The following is a 22,305-nucleotide window of genomic DNA, read 5'->3' as shown; positions in this document are numbered from 1 at the left end:
GCATAACAGGAAACTAAATGTGATTCTTGTTCTGGCCATCTAGACTTCATCATGATGACTTCTTCGTCTTTGTCTTGGGGTTCTCCTTCCTCAGGATCTTCACATTCCATGTCCAAAGAATCCCTACTATACAAACATTGATAAAAGTCTTCCATGACTTCTAATAGTCTGGAATGACTTCTCTCAAACTGTTGGTTTATATCGTATTGTCCAATTCAGCATACAGGATGACGTTCACCGTATTATCTGCACGTAGATTTTCTGCAAACTGAAATTCCACACGCATCTGGCCGGATTTTATACGGTGAAAATGTCCCTCTTCGCTGTCTTGACTTACAATTCGTTAAAGAACCGTTTTCGAAAATGGAGTTTCACTGTAACTTTCCCTTTGGAGAATGGAATATTTTGTCCCAGATCTCCTTTTATAGCAACGTTGACAGTGTCTAAATACGACGGGCAAATAGTGAGGATGTACAAATTCACGGTGTACGTGATAGGTGTTTGCACCTTCCTGGTCATTGTTTGTGGTACTATCCACTTTGAAAGGAATGACACGCAGTAACGGCACAGAGGTGTGTCCCACCACGTTGTACTCCACCACATCGGAATACACAAAGATCAAATTAAGTCCTTGGTTCAGTTCTACCGGGTTTCCAAAAGCTCTGTAAAAATCCATATTATTTTTGATCTTGGGGCTCATATTGTTTGCGACCATTTCTGCATGTCCACCCAAAATTTCAAACAAACTACCATTGAACCTGAGGGACAATATGTCCGTATCTTGAAATTTGATCACGAGACGATGAGCCACTTTATGGTACTCAATCTTCACACTTTTTTTGGCTCTGTTCAGTGCTTTGCCAAAGGCTAAGTTGAACCTGTCCGCAGTAGTGTCCACCAAATGTTCACCACTAAAATAATAACCTGAAGGAATTTTCAAGGTGTTGATAATGAAGGCTGGATTGCTGGCTGGTCTTGTGTCCCCTAAAAACCCGATTTTGTTGATTTCTTCCTCCAATTAGGCATTCAGGATTTCCACCTCGAAAGTGTTTTGTTTTTCCGTGATGTTTTTGATTTGTGTTGGGTGAATGATTTCCACTAAAGCCACTTCCCAATGGGCTTCGTGATCTAACTGTTCTTGGGAAACACCTCAATGGAACTGTCACTGGGTAAGGTTAAGTAAAAATGGTTGTTATTGCTCATAATTCCAGAGTTTTGTGGCTCTCCGAGGCGATACTGGAAATCAGAGGAGTGTCTCCGCCCAAAATGGGGTTGTTGTTGTTGTTGTGGTTGTTGTTGTTCGACTGGTGACTGGCACTGGCACTGGACACTAGGTTCCCGTGGTTCCCGTTCGAGGAGAATTTCAGGGAGGGATTAGGAAGCAGGTAACCGATGTAACTGCTCAATACAATGGTCCACAAGTGTTTGTCTCCTTGTTGCAAACTCAAATTGGCAATGGCTGCACCGATGACACAATACACCACGAAGGTTTGGCAGAAAAAGACGATTTGCGTTTTAGGCACACGTTTTCCATACCACACCCACAAGGGTTGTGTTTGTAAATCTTGCAGAGAAGAATTGGGTGAAGGAGTGATCGCAGTAGCTGAATCTGTGTGAAAGGGCATGATGGTCACTTCTTTTTATAGTGCGAAGCGTCGATGCAAGAATCAAAACTGGGTGGATATCCTTTCCAACGTACTTTGATTTCTTTGACACGTCGTTTGCCAACTTTACGGTTTCTGCGTTTGCCAATGCCTTTGATGTCGTACACGTCGTCTTTTTTAGTGACACGACTTGATTTGAAATAAGTACGGGCTAGCGTTTTGTTGAGTACTTAACACCCATGGCTGTCTTGCTGAGCACCTTTTCCCTCCTTTACCACGCTCGGACAGAAAAATGAGTGTGTGGTGAGACTATTCCCACTCATGTTTAAAGCCTTTCAGTCAGGTTGTTAAGGATTAGTTAGTCCTACACCTGAGTGACTAAATTTAAAAGTAGTCTGTGAGTACATAAAAGCCTGGGGGATGAGGCTCTCTTTCCTTCCCCAGGAGTAATTAAAAATCACGCGGTGCGTTATTAAACCAGTGATATATGCTCCATTAGAGCGAAAATCACTTTAATTCAAGTAAGCAAGCAAGCAAGTTCGGGTACCGTCTCTAGCACTCTTGATGACACCAACTGTCTGGGTTATTTTCTTTCTTGCAAGCCCCTATGTTCCACTTCTGTTTGTGATAATAACTTGTGATACTTCACATTTTCTAAAGTGGAAATCTTTACAAGCCGTACAAAATACAAAACTTATATGACTTTGGCTTTTGACACTTGCACAGACTCTTCACTTTATAAGTGTCACGAGAAAATTGTATATCCAATTTTTACCATTTTCAAAAACACGCACACACTTGCAGCTTGACCAGAAATATGTACATCTTGTTTTGTGGATAAGTCACAGACAAGTCCAAGTCCATAGGTGGTTATGAACGTTAGGAATATCCCCTCATTTTTTTCAGAAATATCAAAGCTTGTATGTGCATTTTCCCTTTTCCACTCTATATTAGTGCTTAGATTTGTTCCAAAAAAAAGAAAAAAGAAACGAAACAATTTATAAGAAAAAACAACTGAATTTTGAATTCAGGTTTCTCTCTGTTTATAATTTTTTTTTCAAGTTGATGGTTCATGACAGAGTACATTCGCCTACCTTTCCAAAGTGAGAGCCATTTCTTCACATGTCACTGCCTTTGTTAAATTCGGTTTCATTGGTTAGTTATCGTTAATCTTTAATTTTTTGATGCATTTCTTTTTGATAGAAGATTTAAGGCTTTCTAGTGTTGCAACGGTATTTATATTGTTTAGTCTGTTGATGAAATTATCTATAGCAAAGTGCTTAAGATTTTTTCAGGTTTTTTGTTATCTCAAGCCCTAAAAAAGGAGACCAAGTTTGTCTTCAAAGAGGATTGAAGCTCTAAATTACACGGGCGGGAAGGAAAACATCGTTATGTTCATTCTAATCATGCTTGCCGTATCTCTTTGTGTTTTAGAGGTCATATTTCTTCTTAAGTAAATACACGCATCAATAGACAGACAGATTGGGTCATCATCCTTGAGTTTCACTGTACTTTCGGTTCTTTACTTCATACAAACCCCAAATGTATTAGTTTGAAAAAAAAGATAACATGCCCCTCAATACTGTAATACATCTGTTTTAACTCTACCGATGTGAGTGTGAGTGTTTATGTTAAAATGTTTAAGTGAGATATAAAAAAATGGTCAGCTTGAAAACGCGAACCAATACTGTGACGCTCAGTATTTTGATGTGGTAAGAAGAAATGGTACAGCACAGACAAAGAGGGCTTGTAAGTTCACATTTCAGTCTGTCTGTACTGTAATGGTAACAACGCAAGAACATAGGGATTATTATGCCACACAGTCCTAGAACAAAACAATGCATCACCCGTTGTAAGCCATTACATTGGCTATACTTATTTTCTTACCACGTTCACTTCGAATTGACTTGAGTAGCTATTCAGACAGTGACGAGAATGGCCATGCTTTACTGGGTCTATCCTATAGGCGATTTATATAAAAAATATTTTTAAAAATTAAACTAATGCACGAACAATCGTACCATGGGCGATCCCATGGAAATTGTGTCCGTCTTATTGCAAAATACATCAACATTTAATTTAACCGTGCAGATCGCTAGAACAAACCTCTGATCATATACATTTTGAAAAGTGTTGTGTGACACGGATTGCCATTGTCGCTTGGTGTCTGCTTTCTTGTTCGGAAAGAGATCGTTTCGTCTTGACTATAAAAATTTAATTTGACTAAGTTTTACGCACTACTTGAACTCATACATTTCACGTTGCAGGTGTAAGCCGTCGTTCTCAGTTTTCTGGAAGTTCGTTTTTGCGTTTCTCAGATGTGATACTATTTTTTATGGACCGAACGAAATTTCTTTTGGCGTGAATCAGGACTCGTGGTTTTGTGGCATAATTGGAGAACATTGATGAAAGCTCAGTTATGTCGTCTTCGAAATTGCTGACACGGATCTGAGCTAACACTTCAGGTTTTGTGTGAGGCGATACGGTACATCATTGCCTTTTACTTCCTCAATGAAATCGTTTCATCTTATTGCAAAATTACATTTGACTAGGTTTCATACGCAGCAGGTCTCTGTATATAAGGAGAGTGTCTTAGCGTCAGAGTATTCATTCCGCTCTCAAACGATCACGAAGATGGAAGAGTCAGCACAGATCGACCTGCTGGTCAAATATTTGCTAAAAGTCATACGAAAGCATAATTCACACACGAAAGTGGCAACAAAACTTACTCTTTTGGTCGTTGATTTGATGAGAGTCATACGAAAGTGTGTGCTAATGAAGTTTGCTATATCTGCAAAGGTAAATGGGTATTTGTCTCCAAAATACCTGCTTCGTCTAAGAAAGAGAGACAAAAGTCAAGATACATAATATCGTTGTCAGGGGAAAGGACACTGGAATTCAGAGTGCCCTACGAGAAAAGAGAAGAAACAAAACACAAGACGAAACAGAGAAGAGGGATTCAGAAGAAGATGAAGAAGAAATTGAAGATGATGAAGAACTTGTGCCAGTAAAGACATGGAAATGGAAAAATTGACAATGTGAGCCGATGCGTTGGCCCTGATGTGAAATTTCATACTACCTTCTAAAAGAGAATAGACCAGAAAGAAAACGTAAGTGTCTTTTGGTCTTGACATTGTATAATAAGGATGGCGTGTTTTGTTTTTACTCACACTTTATGAAATTGTGCTCTTTCACCTCTCTCTATCCCTCTGGATCATGTTTTAGTTAGAATTGAAATGGAAGGATGTTTTCCTTCACGCACGCTCTTTAGGCATGCAAGTTCGTAAACAATAGTCAGTCTATTCATCCATCATTTTTGTGTCTTGATGTTTCCTAAAGCACACACTGATGCCATAAAATAACGGGTTAAATGGGTTTTGTAGTGTTGGGAGTGGGGGTGGTGTGGGGTGTAGGTGTTTGGCAGAGTTGGTCATTGCAGGTGAGGGCTTAGGTGCTTTCAAAAAACTTTTTCTTCTTCACTCTTTGTTGATGGAATATAATGGGTTATTTTCTTCACTCTCTGTTGATAGTATATGTAAAGGGTTATTTCTTCACTCCGTGTGGATAGTGTATAATGGTTTATTCTTCTTCCCTCTGTGGTGCGCGCGCGCGTGTGTGTGTGTGTGTGTGTGTGTGTGCGCGCGCGCGTGGGGTGTGTGTGTGTGTGTGTGTGTGTGTGTGTGTGTGTGTTAGCGTACGTTGTGTAGATCGTATATTTGGTTGTTTTGTTTCTTCCTCCCGAGTGTGGATAGTATATTTGGGGTTTGTTTTTTCCTCTTCCCTCTGTGTGTGTGTGTCTGCGCGCGTATGTTGTGTGTGTGTGTGTGTGTGTGTGTGTATTGGTCTCTGTTTGTCCCTATAAAACTCACTTTATCCCTATCAGATACACTCTACCTACCTACCTACAGTAGCGCGTATTCAGGTCAGCCACTTGCAACACTGTTGCCATTTATCCCCTAGTGTTCAGTACAGTGACGTCACTGACGCTGGAAATTTTGAGACTATAAATATCGACTTGGGGATTTCCACATTTTGTAGCTATACATATATACTAGAATTCATAAACAGGAACGTCACTCAAGCTGAGGCTCTAAAAAGATAGTGGGATTTTCCAAAGGAAAAACCCACAAGTTGGAGCTATAAATAGATAGTGGGATTTGATAGGAATTTCAGCTGATTATAGATACATAGGTATTTATCCACGATCGTCACAGAAGTTGATATTGTAAGTAGTTACTAATTTTATCCATTTTATAGTGTGTGTGTGTGTGTGTGTGTGTGTGTTCGCGTACGTTGTGTAGATCGTATATTTGGTTGTTTTTTTTCTTCCTCCCGAGTGTGGATAGTATATTTGGGGTTTGTTTTTTCCTCTTCCCTCTGTGTGTGTGTGTGTGTGTGTGTGTGTGTGCGCGCGTATATTGTGTGTGTGTTTGTGTGTGTGTATTGGTCTCTGTTTGTCCCTATAAAACTCACTTTATCCCTATCAGATACACTCTACCTACCTACCTACAGTAGCGCGTATTCAGGTCAGCCACTTGCAACACTGTTGCCATTTATCCCCTAGTGTTCAGTACAGTGACGTCACTGACGCTGGAAATTTTGAGACTATAAATATCGACTTGGGGATTTCCACATTTTGTAGCTATACATATATACTAGAATTCATAAACAGGAACGTCACTCAAGCTGAGGCTATAAAAAGATAGTGGGATTTTCCAAAGGAAAAACCCACAAGTTGGAGCTATAAATTGATAGTGGGATTTGATAGGAATTTCAGCTGATTATAGATACATAGGTATTTATCCACGATCGTCACAGAAGTTGATACTGTAAGTAGTTACAAATTTTATCCATTTTAGTCTAAACCATTGTAACTTAATTTTCGGGGATATGTTTATTTTCCTTTAAATTCTGGGACAATTTCGTCATTTTAGCGTTACTTTTAGTCACATCCATTTTGTCGTTGAGCATTTCCTTGATTATAGCTATTTATAGCATCATTATAATTATGCAAATTTTTGAACACCCCAGGAAGATTTCAGGTCTTGGTAATGATTTATATATAAATCTCACGCTTGTACTAGTGTATGTATGTTTCTGTCTCTGTTGTGTTTGACCCTCTACCATCATTGTCCCTAGACAATCCCACCATGTTCAATTCCCCTTGACGCTATACAGACCCACCATGTTCAATTTCCATATGTTAAATTCCCCTAGTCCCTAGATAGACCCACACTCTATTCCCATGTTCAATTCCCCTTGACGCTCAACAGTCCCACGATTTTTCTCAATGTTAATTTCCCATTGTCGCCAGATTGTCCCACGATTTTTCTTCATGTTAATTTCCCTTGTCGCTCAACAGTCCCACGATTTTTCTCCATGTTAATTTCCCTTGTCGCTCAACAGTCCCACGATTTTTCTCCATGTTAATTTCCCTTGTCGCCAGATTGTCCCACGATTTTTCTCCATGTTAATTTTCCATGGTCGCCAGATTGTCCCAAGGGGGTTCTGTAATGCTAATTCCCATTATCGCTAGGGTATCCCACTTCACTACTCACACACATACTGTCAAAGTTGTTTACAGTCGAACATAACAAGTGAAGCTTCAAAGCATGAGAAACTCGAATTCATCCAATGTCCGGTATGTAGACAAACAGCCAGTCCTTTCAATAGAAATGAAGCAACCAATAAATGGCGTCGCTCTTTCCTATCGATACAGTTTTACAATCAATTCTACCAACAAAATCGAACGTAGACCGTTTATGTGACGTTTGTTAATCTGAGGGCGTCTCCATCACGGCTGTAGCGTTCTGTGTAGTATGCCATGAAGCAATGTGCGGTGATTGCCTGAAGTTTCACAGAAAACAGAAAGTGTCCACAAATCATCGGATTATTACTATTGAGTAAATATCAAACATTCGACAAAATATAATCAAAATTGCAGAAGGATTTACATGTTCTGAACATGACAGCAAGTTTGTGCAATTCTACTGCAAAGATCACAATGCGGCATTCTGTGGTACATGCTCATTTAGAAAGCACAAAACCCGTTTCAAAGTTCTTGATTTTAAGAGTGACCTTCCATCTCGTTTACAAGAAATTAAACCTTAAAATGTCGTGGATTAATTGAAGAAAAGAGTCATTTACAAAAATATATGGAATTAAACGAATTAGACATCAATGATCTTGAGTGACAAGTCAATGGCCTATCCGCTAAAATTAAAGAAATCAGAAGGAAAATCAATACTGCACTGGATGAACTTGAAGGGAGGATCAAGACGGAAGGAAGCCACATGTACAAATAAAAAGTCATAAGAAAGCAGGAACAAAATCACGATTGCTTGTCACTGATGCATGCCGATAAGAATTCCTTCGTTCTCTGGGAAATAGTGAATAAATACGGGAGCGATCCAAAAACGTTTCTGATGACAGAAAAGATGACGTTACAGTTGTTTCATATTACACGCGTGTGAGAGAAAACTGCTTGAATAATGAAACGATTTCGATAAAACTGGTTCTTTCTTCTCTGATCTAGGGTACTATATTTCCTTACCAAAGTTTACTTGATGCGAGAAACAAACTACATCCTTGTTTAGATATCATTCCCTACACTACACGATTATCCAGGTTATCAAATCTCAGTTTAGTTCAATGTTATTCACTTAAACATTAACATCATTCTTGAAATCGCTAATAAGTAAATATTTAGACCACTGTGATTCACATTTTACATTAAACCCATCAGCAAATATTACGCAGGTCACGTAACCTTAAATAAACGATGTTAGTTACTTTTGTATATTAATTATCAAGTTATTAGGTGTCACAGACAGATCAAGCTGGCGACATGCTCTGATCACTGGTCTGAGAGCCGGAGAGGACAAGCAACGCTAGCTAGCTGATGAAAGACGATCGCAGAGGAAGAAGAAGCAGCTCCAACTAACACCTGACGCAACCTTCAAGTTCAGCAAGTGCAGCAGGGACTGTCATTCCGGGACATCTCTCATGGGCGCATTTCCATCGTCTCTCGAGACTACCAACAACAGGTGTCAGGACCATAAATAAATAGATGAAATTGTTAATGTTGACGATGATAACGAGAATGACAAATTTTTGTGTTAATGATAACAGTGATTAGAGTGTTATAATACTACTACTAATAATAATAATTAAAATTCTTCTTCTTCTTCTTATTATTATTATTATTATTATTATTGTGAGATCATTAATTTACAGTTATCTAACTGTCTGCTATTATTTTTCCGTACAAGCAATATTGAGCAATAACTGGCTGGAAAATGCTGCTCGAACTAGAAATGTGCTGCCCGACTAAGTCTTGAACAATGATTTCCTTAACTCGAAACTGCCGCGATAACCACCTTAACTATCCGGAATCATGCAACCGATCAATGAGACATAGGCCCCGAACTTATCTTGAACCCCTTTCCGATTATGACAAGCTACATCATATGATATTACATATAACTTGACCAAATGTCTATGGACAAAATTCGCGTCCAACCCATGCTCGAACAACGGAGCATCTTAATTATACAGCGACCTCGACGAAGTGAGCTATCCGATCTAATACACAAGCCTCACGATTCCTTTTAACTTGATACAGTATGTACCACTTGGTGTTCGTTACGCGGACAGTCAGTAATTGTACCGTCATTGAGACACGGACAGTCAATAATTTTATAGTCTTTAATGCACAGAGAGTCAATAATTTAACCGTCTTGGATTCACAGAGTGTCAATAATTTCACCGTCATTGATACGCGGACAGTCAATAATTTTACCGTTTTTGGTACAAAGACAGACAATAATTTTACCGTTTTTGATACAACGACAGACAATAATTTTACTGTCATAGATACGTGCACAGTCAATAATCTTATCGTTTTTGATCAACGACAGTCAAAAATTTTACAGTTTTTGATACAACGACAGACAGTAATTTTACCGATTTTGATACAACGACAGACAGTAAGTTTACAGTTTTGATACAGTGACAGACAATAAATTTACCGACATTGATACACAGACAGTCATTATGCAAATCAAGATTCAGATGTAAAGTAGTACATTTATTAAACTGCAAGAACTCTGAGGGAGAAATAATAACGTGTTCTATTCAGTCAGAGTTTTTCCACACATCACGCTGCACATGATACGTAAGCCAAGGAGATAATGAACGATTATTATCAGGACAATGTTAAAGCTCATGTAAACTTATATTAAGTATAACCGAGGAGACAAAAGCAAGTGATAGAAGAAAGAAAATAAGTGACGAGTCCCTAGATTGCGTAATATTATATATTACTTGACAAAACGTCTAACACCTAACTATCCGGAATGATGCAACTGATCAATGAGACATAGTCCCCTGGCCTTGTTAGAGGCAGGTCAGATCTACTGAGGGTAATCTTGAACCACAAGCCTACATCACGTGATATTGCATATTACTTGACCAAATGTCTGTGGACAAAATTCGCGTCGAACTCAAGCTCGAACAAGGGAGCATCTTAATTATGCAGTGGCCTCAAACGAAGTGAGCTACCCGATCTAATACACAACCCTCATGATTGCTTTTAACTTGATACAGTGTGTACCACAGTGTTTTCATTACGCGGAAAGTCAGTAATTGTACCGTCATTGATACAAGGACAGTCAATATGTTTACCGTCTTTGATATAGAGTCAATAATTTAACCGTCTTTGATACCCAGAAAGTAAATAATTTAACCGTCTTGTATTCACGGACAGTCAATAATTTAACCGTCTTAGATTCGAGAGTCGATAATTTCGCTGTCATTGATACGCGGACACTCAGTAATTATACTGTAACTAATACACGGACAGACAATAATTTTACCGTCTTTGTTACACAGACAGTCAATAATGTTAATATTTTTGATACAGCGACATACAATAATTTGACCGTTTTTGATACAAAGACCGTCAATAATTTTACCGTTTTTGATACAACGACAGACAATAATTTTCCCGTTTTTGATACAACAACATACAATTATTTTACCGTTTTTGATACGACAGACGATAATTTTACCGTTTTTGATACAACGACAGACAATAATGTTACCGTTTTTTTATATAATGACAGACACTAATTTTACCGCTTTTGATAGAACGGCAGATAATAATTTTACCTATTTTTATACGACAGAAATAATTTACTTTTTTTATACAAGGACAGACACTAATTTTACAGTTTTTGATAGAACGACAGACAATAATTTTGCCGTCATTGATACGCATACAGTTATTCTGCAAACCAAGATTCAAAATGTAAAGTAGGACATTTATTAAAGTGCATGAACTCTGAGGGAGAAAACATAATGTGTTCTATTCAGTCGGAATTCTTTCACACATCACGCTACTCATGATACGTAATCTAAGGAGATAATGAACGATTATTATCAGGACGATTTTAAAAACTCATGTAAACGTATACAAAGGGTAACTGAGGAGACAAGAGTAAGTGATAGAAGAAAGAGAATAAGTGACAAGTCACTAAAAGTGACGAGTCACTAAAATCAGATAAATATGGTCATTTTATACTACTTATTACAACTACTTAAAGTAATGCAACTATTGCTACTATACTACTATACCAATGATGATGATGATGATGATGATGATGATGATGAATAAACATTCCTTAATGGTCACCTCGAGATAAATTACACAAGCTTAGAAGACAACATATATAAAAACTTGGTCACTGCTAGCATAGTTCACTCTGTATTAATAGCACGTATAAAAAGTATAACTATTTTTAACCACATGAGTTTGTTTTATAGACTAGTTTATTTTCATCATCACCATTATCATTCTGTACTATTGGACCATTTTTGGTCCGAATTTATTGAATTATATTGAATCTATTTGTTTTGAGAATCATTTGTTTTAAAAGATTCTGTTTTAATTATGAAATCTTCAAGAAAGGTGATTTGGAACTTTTAAAATATGTATAGCTATGACAACACCTATAGCTGTGAACACATGATTTTCATTAGTGAGAGTAGAGCGCATACAGTTAACAAAGCAAACTCTTAACTTTGTTCAAAAGAAGGGAGATAAAAATGAAACAAAATATAAGACGGACGTAACGTGTTATATCTGAATTCACATGATAGCATTATCGATAGCTGGATTATTTCAAAAATGATTTATATATAGACTCGGCATTAAGGACCTGACGTTCTTATTTGTATTTTCATATGTAGTATGTTCGATCTATAAACCAAATTCTAATCCAAAGCCCTTTAAGTTGTGATAGCGTCCAATCGAAATTTGAACGTGTACTTTGCCATAATACATATCTTCATGTCACGTCTATTCCTTTCTTTCAAATTTGTTTTATCCATTTTGCAAGTCGAGCTTCTTTTGATTGATCTAAAAGTGTTGTGAACTTTACAGCTCTTTATTTGTACCGTGGATGTAACATGTTGCTAAAACTACTAAGTAGCTCTATTATGAAACAATGAGCAAAATTAGGTGAATATCACTGTGTTTCATTGAATGGCAAGCTTTTGATGGAAAGAAGTGGTTTTCTTGCTGATAATAATAAGTCATGGTGTCATATTTCTGGCGGCGACTGCGGCGGCAACAATATATTAGTCTCCAATGTGAACACGTTAAAGTTGCTATAATCAAGTCATATATGAGCTGTATACCGCGCTGTTGTATCTCATGTCGACGAGACCTGCCGACCATATATCGTCTGCCGCGACCACGATGACTGTGTCGTGCAAAATGCTTGCGTTCAGGTTTATGCAGTTCTTCTGAGAGCGTTGAATGATCTTCTACATCAGCTGAATTTTTCATTTTATCTGGAATCCAGATGGCCAGTTTATGTTTGGTGCCAATGATGCCGCACACAAGAACTTGGTCTACACGTTCTCTAGCATTTTATTTTTGGCTGTGTTTTTAAGTCTCTCAGCATGATTCATCTGCATCCCGTTTTGTCGTAGGGATCATCTCTGTAACATATGTCTTCGCAGCTCGTGTCTATGTCACAGTACCTACAATGGTACATTTTTATACAGAGCCATGACACTATGTCGCACACAACCCTGCTGTCGGCAGCATAATCGCACATAGTCTATATTTTAGAGGTCCCCGCTGGTGAGAGAGATGCTGTCGGCGTCGCTTTACATGTGACAATGTCTGATCTTTTTGAACCACCTTCGGCACACCTCGGTTTGATCATGATTCTTCGTGAACACCTCAAAGGGATCGATACTCTGCATTCTGGTTTTGCACTTAAGGCACCAAGAGTTCATGTTGCCTGTCTTTGTGTATAGTGTTCATTATATACTATTATTATTATCATTGTTGTTGTAGGGTTTAACGCCATTTTTCAGCACACGATAGGCTATGCATGGCGGCCAGTATTAATGGTGAGGGAAGAAACCTGGAAAACCCCGGAAAGAACCACCGACCCACGTGAAGCTACTGGCAAGCTTTCTCACATACCCACATTGGCTGAATCCGAGACTCGAACCGACGTATGTTTGTGTGTGTGTATGTGCGTGTGTGTGTTTGATCTTAATTTTTAATCGTGTGTGGTCGTTCGAGCATGTACGGCGCCACCATTCAACAAGATTTGACCCTTAATCTGAGTGTATGGGCACTTATTTGGGGGTTATAAAATTATGCACCATACACTGCTTATTTACTCATCGAGTAGGAAACAGGAGCCACCACTCAATGTTTCCTGCATGTTTTGCATGCTTGGGTTTCACGTCCGGGTTTTGTAAGGTCGGTGAAAGCGCTGCTGTGAAGGACTCTGGAGATCCAAGATTGTCGATTTGCTCTTACTAATTTTGAATTGATGTTAAAAGAAACTCTGTGCCATTACTAACTACATGAGGGTTGTACTAATTCGAAGATTATAATCATTGTCACTTTGTGCAACTGGGCCTGATGGTTTGGGATTTTAACCACCTTAGAGTGCCTAGTTTATTGAAGGATTTGCAAACAAACAACAAAAAAAAACCAAACATTAGAAAACATAAAAAAGCATGCTGAAAATATTTAAGGTAGGAAACATTGTTAGGTTTGTTCTTGCAGTCGAAATAAGTGAGTTTTAAGAGCACTCTTGAATGGGATAACCGTGTCTTTGTGCGCAAGTTCAATGGGCAACTCACTCCACATTGCTGTGCCCTGGTATGCAAAAGAACGTTGTCCATATGACTTCGTTTTCATGGTGGGAATAATGAGGATACGATTGTCACAAGAGGAACGTAAGTATCTTGCTGGTGTGTACACATGGGTGAGGGCGGATAGGTATGTTTTACTGGACTCCGTCAATGAATCGTAGCACACAAAACAAACTTTGAGTTTGATTCTAGATCGAATGGATAGCCCAGAGTAAGGTACAGAGCAGCGTGGAGGTATGCTCTGATCGTGGTACTCTAAGTATGATCCGAACAGCCGTGTTTTGAACTTTTTGAAGTTTCTGGAGTAGATATTGAGATGAACCAGACATAATTGAGTTACAATAGTCAAGTCTTGAAAGTACTAATGAATACACAAGTGCTTTAGTGGCATCAGCTGAAAGATATTTGCGAATGGAGCTGATTTCTTCTCAGCTCAAGATATGCAGCCTTGCATATATTCATGACATGCTGGTGCAATGTGAGAGTACCGTCCAGAATAACACCTAGGTTTCGTACTGTCTGTGTGCATTAAATGTTGGTGTTGCTGATATTTATTGTTTGAGGTAAAGGGTGTGAATGAGAAAGTCCTTTTGTTGTGATCAAAATGGTCTCAGTTTTATCATCATTCATCTGCAGCTTGTTACATGTCAACCATGATTTCACATCAGAAATGCACGTCTCTATATCTTGGATGGTAGCATCAACTTCAATTGGGTGACTAGATTTGTATATTTGGGTGTCATCAGATTACAATTGCTGAGACACTGGATGATAATCTATGACACTTGAGAGCGGCTGGGTGTATAGAATGAAGAGAACAGGTCCAAGAACATACCCCTGTGGAACACCACAATATAGATTAACTGGGCTGGAGCGTATTCCATTTGCAGACACAATTTGTGTCCTGTTGGTCAGGTAGGACTTGAACCACAATAAGGCTGTATCATGAATGCCAAATACATGCTCGAGACGGTGAAGTAAAATAGCATGGTCTATTGTGTCAAATGCTGCAGAAAAATCAAGGAGGGTGAGGACTCTAATCGTTAAGCTATCCAAAGCAGAGATAATGTCATTAACTACTTTTATAAAAGTAGTTTCAGTACTGTGGCAAGGGCGATATGCAGATTGTACATTGCTAAAAAGACTGTTGGAATTCAGTTGAAATACAAGCTGGGATAGAACAACCTTTTCTAAAAATAATTTATATGAATGGGAGATTAGAAACTGGGCGGTAGTTCTTTAAATCGTTATGGTCTAGTGTTGGTTTCTTCAGCAGCGGCTTTACAATGGTAGTTTTGAAAAATGATGGGAATTCCTCGGATGAGAGAGATGTATTAATAACATCAGCTGGTGAAGACAATACTGGATCTAAGCACTCAAGCAGCAGTGATGTTGGAATTGGATCAAGTTCACATGACTTTGTACACAATTCAGCAGGATTGCACGTACGAAATCCATAAAGACAGGTTCAAATGTTGCTAATGGTTGCCGCTCAAATTCTGTATCCCATCTGTATGGTGACGACGAGTCAGTTGAAATTGTGGTCTTAAGCTTATCTGTAATGGTTTGTACTTTGTCACGGAAGAAATTAGCAAACATATCCGGAAGGTCGCCTGGAGAGGAGGTAGTTGCAAGTGGTGTACATTTGTTCCTTGACATTAACTTGTTAGTAATCTCAAAGGGCTCTTTGCAGCTGAAACTTTCCATGATCTTAGTATTGTAGTGGGCTGATTGCGCTGTATGGACTATATTTGTGACATTCTTCTTAGTGGCTTCATAGATTTGCTTATAAATAGTGAGTCTGGTGGAAAGCCAAAACCTCTCAGCTTTACGACGGTCTCTTTTAGCAGTACGAAGGTGGTCCCTAAGACTGCTATAACATAGAGAACACTTCTTAACTGATAGTCTGCACTTGGTAGCTGGGGTATGTTTATCGAGCAATGAACGCAGGCAGTTATCGAGTTGTTCTGCTGTAGGAGGTAAGTAAATTGTTAGGTTTGCTTGAATGTCGTGCATTACTCTGGTTCTATTTATCATACGGAGGTTTCTCTTAGTAGCAGATAAAGGTGGAGGGTTAAGGACTGATACGGCAAGATGGCATATAATGCAGAGGTGATCTGATGCAAGTTCGCGGGATACCAGGGAGGACCGTAGAATGATATCATCAGGTCTATGAAGAATCCAGTCTAAAATGTGACCATGCTTATGGATGGGTACGTTAACTGACTATTTGAGGTTGAAAACATGAATGGAATCTAGGAGTTTTGATGTGTTTGGGTTTCCGGGACGGTCAAAGTGAAAGTTTAAATCTCCAAGAATAATCAGTTTGCCACCTATCGAATTTCCATATTCCAGGAGATTCTCCATAAGTCAGATATGATACCGTCTGAACCAAGGCAGCTCCTTAATCTTTCAGTGAAAATTCCAAGATGTTAAACTATGCAGAATTTGTATCAATTGAGGGGAGGGGTTAAGTGGTACAGTGATATCTTTTGTAATGGAGTCAATATGTGATGAGGATTGGTATAATTTGATCAAATTGGAAATAAATGAGTTACGTCGCTTCACGACTGATGTTGTACGACAAAATGGAAGGTTTCTGAAGTGTTGGTAATTGTCACATTGTGCCCATTTAGCAATCATACGATTAACACAATCCCGAAATGCGGGTTGCTGATGTATGTAACATGCACAGCAATTTGAAGATTCAACTTCAGATAACGATAAGCATGTCTTGATTGTCGTCAGCATTATTCTGATGAGAATCATCTACATAGTATGCAGAGGGTCCTGGTTTAGTAGAAAACTGATCTCACTTAGATGTGATGTGATTTTGATTTTTTAACGTAGCTTTAACAATTTTTCAGTCATATCGCTACGATGTCTGCAATGTGGCAGTTTATAGTGATGTCTAGCACTGGGGCATCATGCCGCAGACATGTAGCATGATGTCCCACCCAGTCACATTATCCTGACATCGGGCCGACCAGTCCTAACACTAACCTCTTAATGCTGAGCGCCAAGCGAGGTAGCTGTTAGTACCACTTTTATAAGTCTTTGGTATGACTCGGCCGGGGATCGAACCCACGACCTCCCGCATTCGAGGCGAACGCTCTAACCACTAGGCCACCGGAGCGGTGATCTCACTTAGAGTTTATTTATTTCAGATGCAGTAGTACAAGACTTCTTTTGCTTGGTAAAAAAAGGTGTTTTTCTACATTTTCTGACTGCACAGATGATGAGGCAGCTGATTTTCTGATACATTTAGACCTCATACTTGCGAAGTTGTCTGTCAAATTGTCAAGTTTAGAAGATGATAATTATTGTATGATGATGACATTCTTCTGAAAGTCATAAAGAAAACAACATTGTCTTGGTATTATTATTATTATTATTATTATTATTATCGAAATAAAACTGATATCAGTAGGGTCAATACCAACGTTTTGTTAATTTTGGCTCTTATTGGCTACCTTAGAATGAAATTCCATGTACTGCCTGTGTTATATACATCACCACTGGTATATGACAATAAGGATTAAGCTAAAGACGACTCACTGAGAATAGTTCGTAATCGACACCATCGTAGTTAGTATAGTCTTGAGAAGAGTTATATATATATATATATATATATATATATATATATATATATATATATATATATATATATATATATATATATGTGTGTGTGTGTGTGTGTGTGTATTTATTTGATTGTCTAGAAGTACAAACGTTGACATTTTTGAAGAAATTTGTCTCCTGACTGATTTGTTGCGCTTTTCTTATGTAAACACTCGGATATCCCGTTTGCCGGAATGATACAGATTCCTAAATCATACCGCGTTTAAGCATGCTAACAATTTATGTAAAGATAATTAATTTTCCTATTGATTCCATGCATGTATGATCGAGGAAACATCGTTTAAGTTTGCTATACCCGTTGGTAAGTGGCTAACTAATGCCTCCATCACACAGTAGTGATGAATTCCAACTAAGGCAATTTTCTCAGAATTCACACCAAACAAAATATTCAAATGTGAAAAATGGAGTGCGAAGGATCATAACAAACTTGGATTAATCAGGAGGGTTTTGACAGGTTGTTTAAGGGTTTTATATATTACATCATTGTTATAAATGTGAAGGCTATTTATGCCAGAATGCTTTCTACCTAATTCTAAAAACAACTTTTGTCATTTTCACTGACAAAACTTGCTTGCGACTTATGTATCATTTCTCACAAAATGACAATCAAATTCAAAATGATATTATGAAATTTTGATTCCATGAGGAGAAAGACAACAAAGTATGTATGTCACTTAGCCTTAAATTTCTTGAAGAGGGTCGATACGGAATTCTATCATATATTTGAGACGGCCCTGAAAATTCTACCCCTCTATCTCCTTTCAGTCCACATGGGAACACACCACATAAGACTATTCTTCAAGCGATACGACGTCGTGCCATCGAAAACAAAAACAGCGAAAAAGTATATATATATATATATATATATATATATATATATATATATATATATATATATATATATATATATATATATATATATATATATATATATACATAAGATGTTATAAATTATAAATGTATACCTGTGGCTCATTCTCTGTGTTAACATGCATTACAGTTCCTGTTTAAATCATGTGATTGCGGGATACGATCGATAAACATATAGTTGTCCCAATGTTGGGAACTGGATGACTCCAGGTGTTCCAATGATTATTACACCTGATGCTTTATGGTATTTTACACAGGTAAGAATAATACCGTCAGTAACAATAAGGCTATTTTTAGCAAAAGGAGAAATCATTTTATACAATCTAAGTTTTTATTTTACGGTTATAATTTTAAAAATGCCGACTTTGTATTTATTTAAAGCAATTTTGTACCGCTTCACGAAACTTAATACACGTACTGCCATTGTAACTTAGTTATGGATTTTATTTGAGATAAATAAGTTGTGGGTTGGTTGATGGGTTGCATGATGGGGTTCAACGCCGCAGTTTCTAATCACTTAAAATCACAATAAAATTTTAAGTTCTTATATATTTAGATTTTTATACATTTATAAAACTTCACGTCACAATTGCAATTATTTATTGTTATTTTTTCTTTAAATTGTTCTAGTTTATTAATTGTCCCCATACTGTTTATGGAACTTTTAGCAATACATCTTTTAAAACAACACGTTGGCGCTAATATTTATCACAGAAATTTTTCTATCTAATCAGCGAAATGGTGCGAAGGAACGTGGACGACAATGTTTCTTTTTTCAATGCAGGAAACAATAAACTTTATAGACGGTTTTGATTTTGATTGCATAGAAAGAGAGCGGGCTCAAATAAATAATAATGGAAAAAATACTAACTTAAAAAACTAACAACGTTGTATTAAGGTGGTTAGCGTGATGGAATCGGGACCAGAAGGATGATGGTAGTAGTAAGGTGGGATACATTAGCGTCAATGGGAATTAGCATTACAGAGACCCCTGGGACAGATTAGCGTCAAGGGAAATTTAACATGGAGAAAAATCGTGGGTCAGATTAGCGACAAGGGAAATTAACATGGAGAAAAATCGTGGGACGGTTTAGCGTCAAAGGAATTTAAACAGGGTGGGACTTTATAGCGTCAAGGGAAATTGAACATGGGAATAGAGTGTGGGTCTATCTAGGGACTAGGGGAATTTAACATATGGAAATTGAACATGGTGGGTCTGTATAGCGTCAAGGGGAATTGAACATGGTGGGATTGTCTAGGGACAATGATGGTAGAGGGTCAAACACAACAGAGACAGAAACATACATACACTAGTACAAGCGTGAGATTTATATATAAAGCATTACCAAGACCTGAAATCTTCCTGGGGTGTTCAAAAATTTGCATAATTGTAATGATGCTATAAATAGCTATAATCAAGGAAATGCTCAACGACAAAATGGATGTGACTAAAAGTAACGCTAAAATGACGAAATTGTCCCAAAATTTAAAGGAAAATAAACATCTCCCCGAAAATTAAGTTACAATGGTTTAGACTAAAATGGATAAAATTAGCAACTACTTACAATATCAACTTCTGTGACGATCGTGGATAAATACCTATGTATCTATAATCAGCTGAAATTCCTATGAAATCCCACTATCAATTTATAGTTCCAACTTGTGGGTTTTTCCTTTGGAAAATCCCACTATCTTTTTATAGCCTCAGCTTGAGTGACGTTCCTGTTTATGAATTCCAGTATATATGTATAGCTACAAAATGTGGAAATCCCCAAGTCGATATTTATAGTCTCAAAATTTCCAGCGTCAGTGACGTCACTGTACTGAACACTAGGGGATAAATGGCAACAGTGTTGCAAGAGGCTGACATGAATACGCGCTACTGTAGGTAGGTAGGTAGAGTGTATCTGATAGGGATAAAGTGAGTTATATAGGGACAAACAGAGACCAATACTCACACACACACACACACACAACATACGCGCGCAGACACACTCACACACACACACACACACACACACAGAGGGAAGAGGAAAAAACAAATCCCAAATATACTATCAACACAGAAGGGAGATAATACAAACCCCAAATAAACTATCCACACAAACGTACGCGAACGCATACAAACCACAAATATACTATCAACACAGAAGGGAGATAATACAAACCCCAAATAAACTATCCACACAAACGTACGCGAACGCATACAAACCCCAAATATGCTATTCACACTCGGGAGGAAGAAGAAAAAAACAACCAAATATACGATCTACACAACGTACGCGAACACACACACACACACACATACACACACACACAGAGGGAAGAGGAAAAAACAAACCCCAAATATACTATCAATACAGAAGGGAGATAATACAAACCCAAAATAAACTATCCACACAAACGTACGCGAACACATACAAACCCCAAATATACTATCAACACAGAAGGGAGATAAAACAAACCCCAAATAAACTATCCACACAAACGTACACGAACGCATACAAACCCCAAATATACTATTCACACAACGTCGCTAACGCATGCAAACCCCAAATATGCTATCCACACTCGGGAGGAAGAAGAAAAAAACAACCAAATATACGATCTACACAACGTACGCGAACACACACACACACACACACACACACACACACGCGCGCGCGCACACACAGAGGGAAGAGGAAAAAACAAATCCCAAATATACTATCAACACAGAAGGGAGATAATACAAACCCCAAATAAACTATCCACGCAAACGTACGCGAACGCATACAAACCGCAAATATGCTATCCACACTCGGGAGGAAGAAGAAAAAAACAACCAAATATACGATCTACACAACGTACGCGAACACACACACACACACAAACACACACACACATATACACACAGAGGGAAGAGGAAAAAACAAACCCCAAATATACTATCAACACAGAAGGGAGATAATACAAACCCCAAATAAACTATCCACACAAACGTACGCGAACGCACACAAACCCCAAATATACTATTCACACAACGTCGCTAACGCATACAAACCCCAAATATGCTATCCACACTCGGGAGGAAGAAGAAAAAATCAACCAAATATACGATCTACACAACGTACGCGAACAAACACACACACACACACATACACACACACAGAGGGAAGAGGCAAAAACAAACCCCAAATATACTATCAACACAGAAGGGAGATAATACAAACCCCAAATAAACTATCCACACAAACGTACGCGAACGCATACAAACCCCAAATATACTATCAACACAGAGTGAAGAAGAAAAAGTTTTTTGAAAGCACCTAAGCCCTCACCTGCAATGACCAACTCTGCCAAACACCTACACCCCACTCCCCACTCCCAACACTACAAAACCCATTTAACCCGTTATTTTATGGCATCAGTGTGTGATTTAGGAAACATCAAGACACAAAATGATGGATGAATAGACTGACTATTGTTTACCGACTTGCATGCCTAAAGAGCGTGCGTGAAGGAAAACATCCTACCATTTCAATTCTAACTAAAACATGATCCAGAGGGATAGAGAGAGGTGAAAGAGCACAATTTCATAAAGTGTGAGTAAAAACAAAACACGCCATCCTTATTATACAATGTCAAGACCACGAGACACCTACGTTTTCTTTCTGGTCTATTCTCTTTTAGAAGGTAGTATGAAATTTCACATCAGGGCCAACGCATCGGCTCACATTGTCAATTTTTCCATTTCCATGTCTTTACTGGCACAAGTTCTTCATCATCTTCAATTTCTTCTTCTTCTGAATCCCTCTTCATACCTAATATCGTTGTCAGGAGAAAGGACACTGGAATTCAGAGTGCCGTACGAGAAAAGAGAAGAAACAAAAACAAGACGAAACAGAAAACGTAGGTGTCTCGTGGTCTTGACATTGTATAATAAGGATGGTGTGTTTTGTTTTTACTCACACTTTATGAAATTGTGCTCTTTCACCTCTCTCTATCCCTCTGGATCATG

General features: G+C 38.1%; 1 protein-coding gene across 1 annotated transcript in view; it reads left to right on the top strand.

Annotated features, from left to right (window-relative positions):
- The window catches only part of LOC149788701 (uncharacterized), a 65,290-nt gene that overhangs the window by 25,430 nt on the left and 17,555 nt on the right, over window positions 1–22,305 (top strand). Inside the window, exon 2 of the mRNA XM_089973542.1 lies at window positions 7,389–7,507. Coding sequence (XP_089829668.1) covers window positions 7,389–7,507 — 119 coding nt within the window. The remainder of the gene's footprint in view (window positions 1–7,388; window positions 7,508–22,305) is intronic.

This window comes from Sinohyriopsis cumingii, chromosome 11 (assembly GCF_028554795.1).
Source record: "Sinohyriopsis cumingii isolate HCF-2022 chromosome 11, ASM2855479v2, whole genome shotgun sequence".
In the NCBI taxonomy this organism is placed as follows: Eukaryota; Metazoa; Mollusca; class Bivalvia; order Unionida; family Unionidae; genus Sinohyriopsis; species Sinohyriopsis cumingii.
Note: the sequence above shows the minus strand (reverse complement) of the source record. Positions and strands in the feature narration are given on the sequence as shown.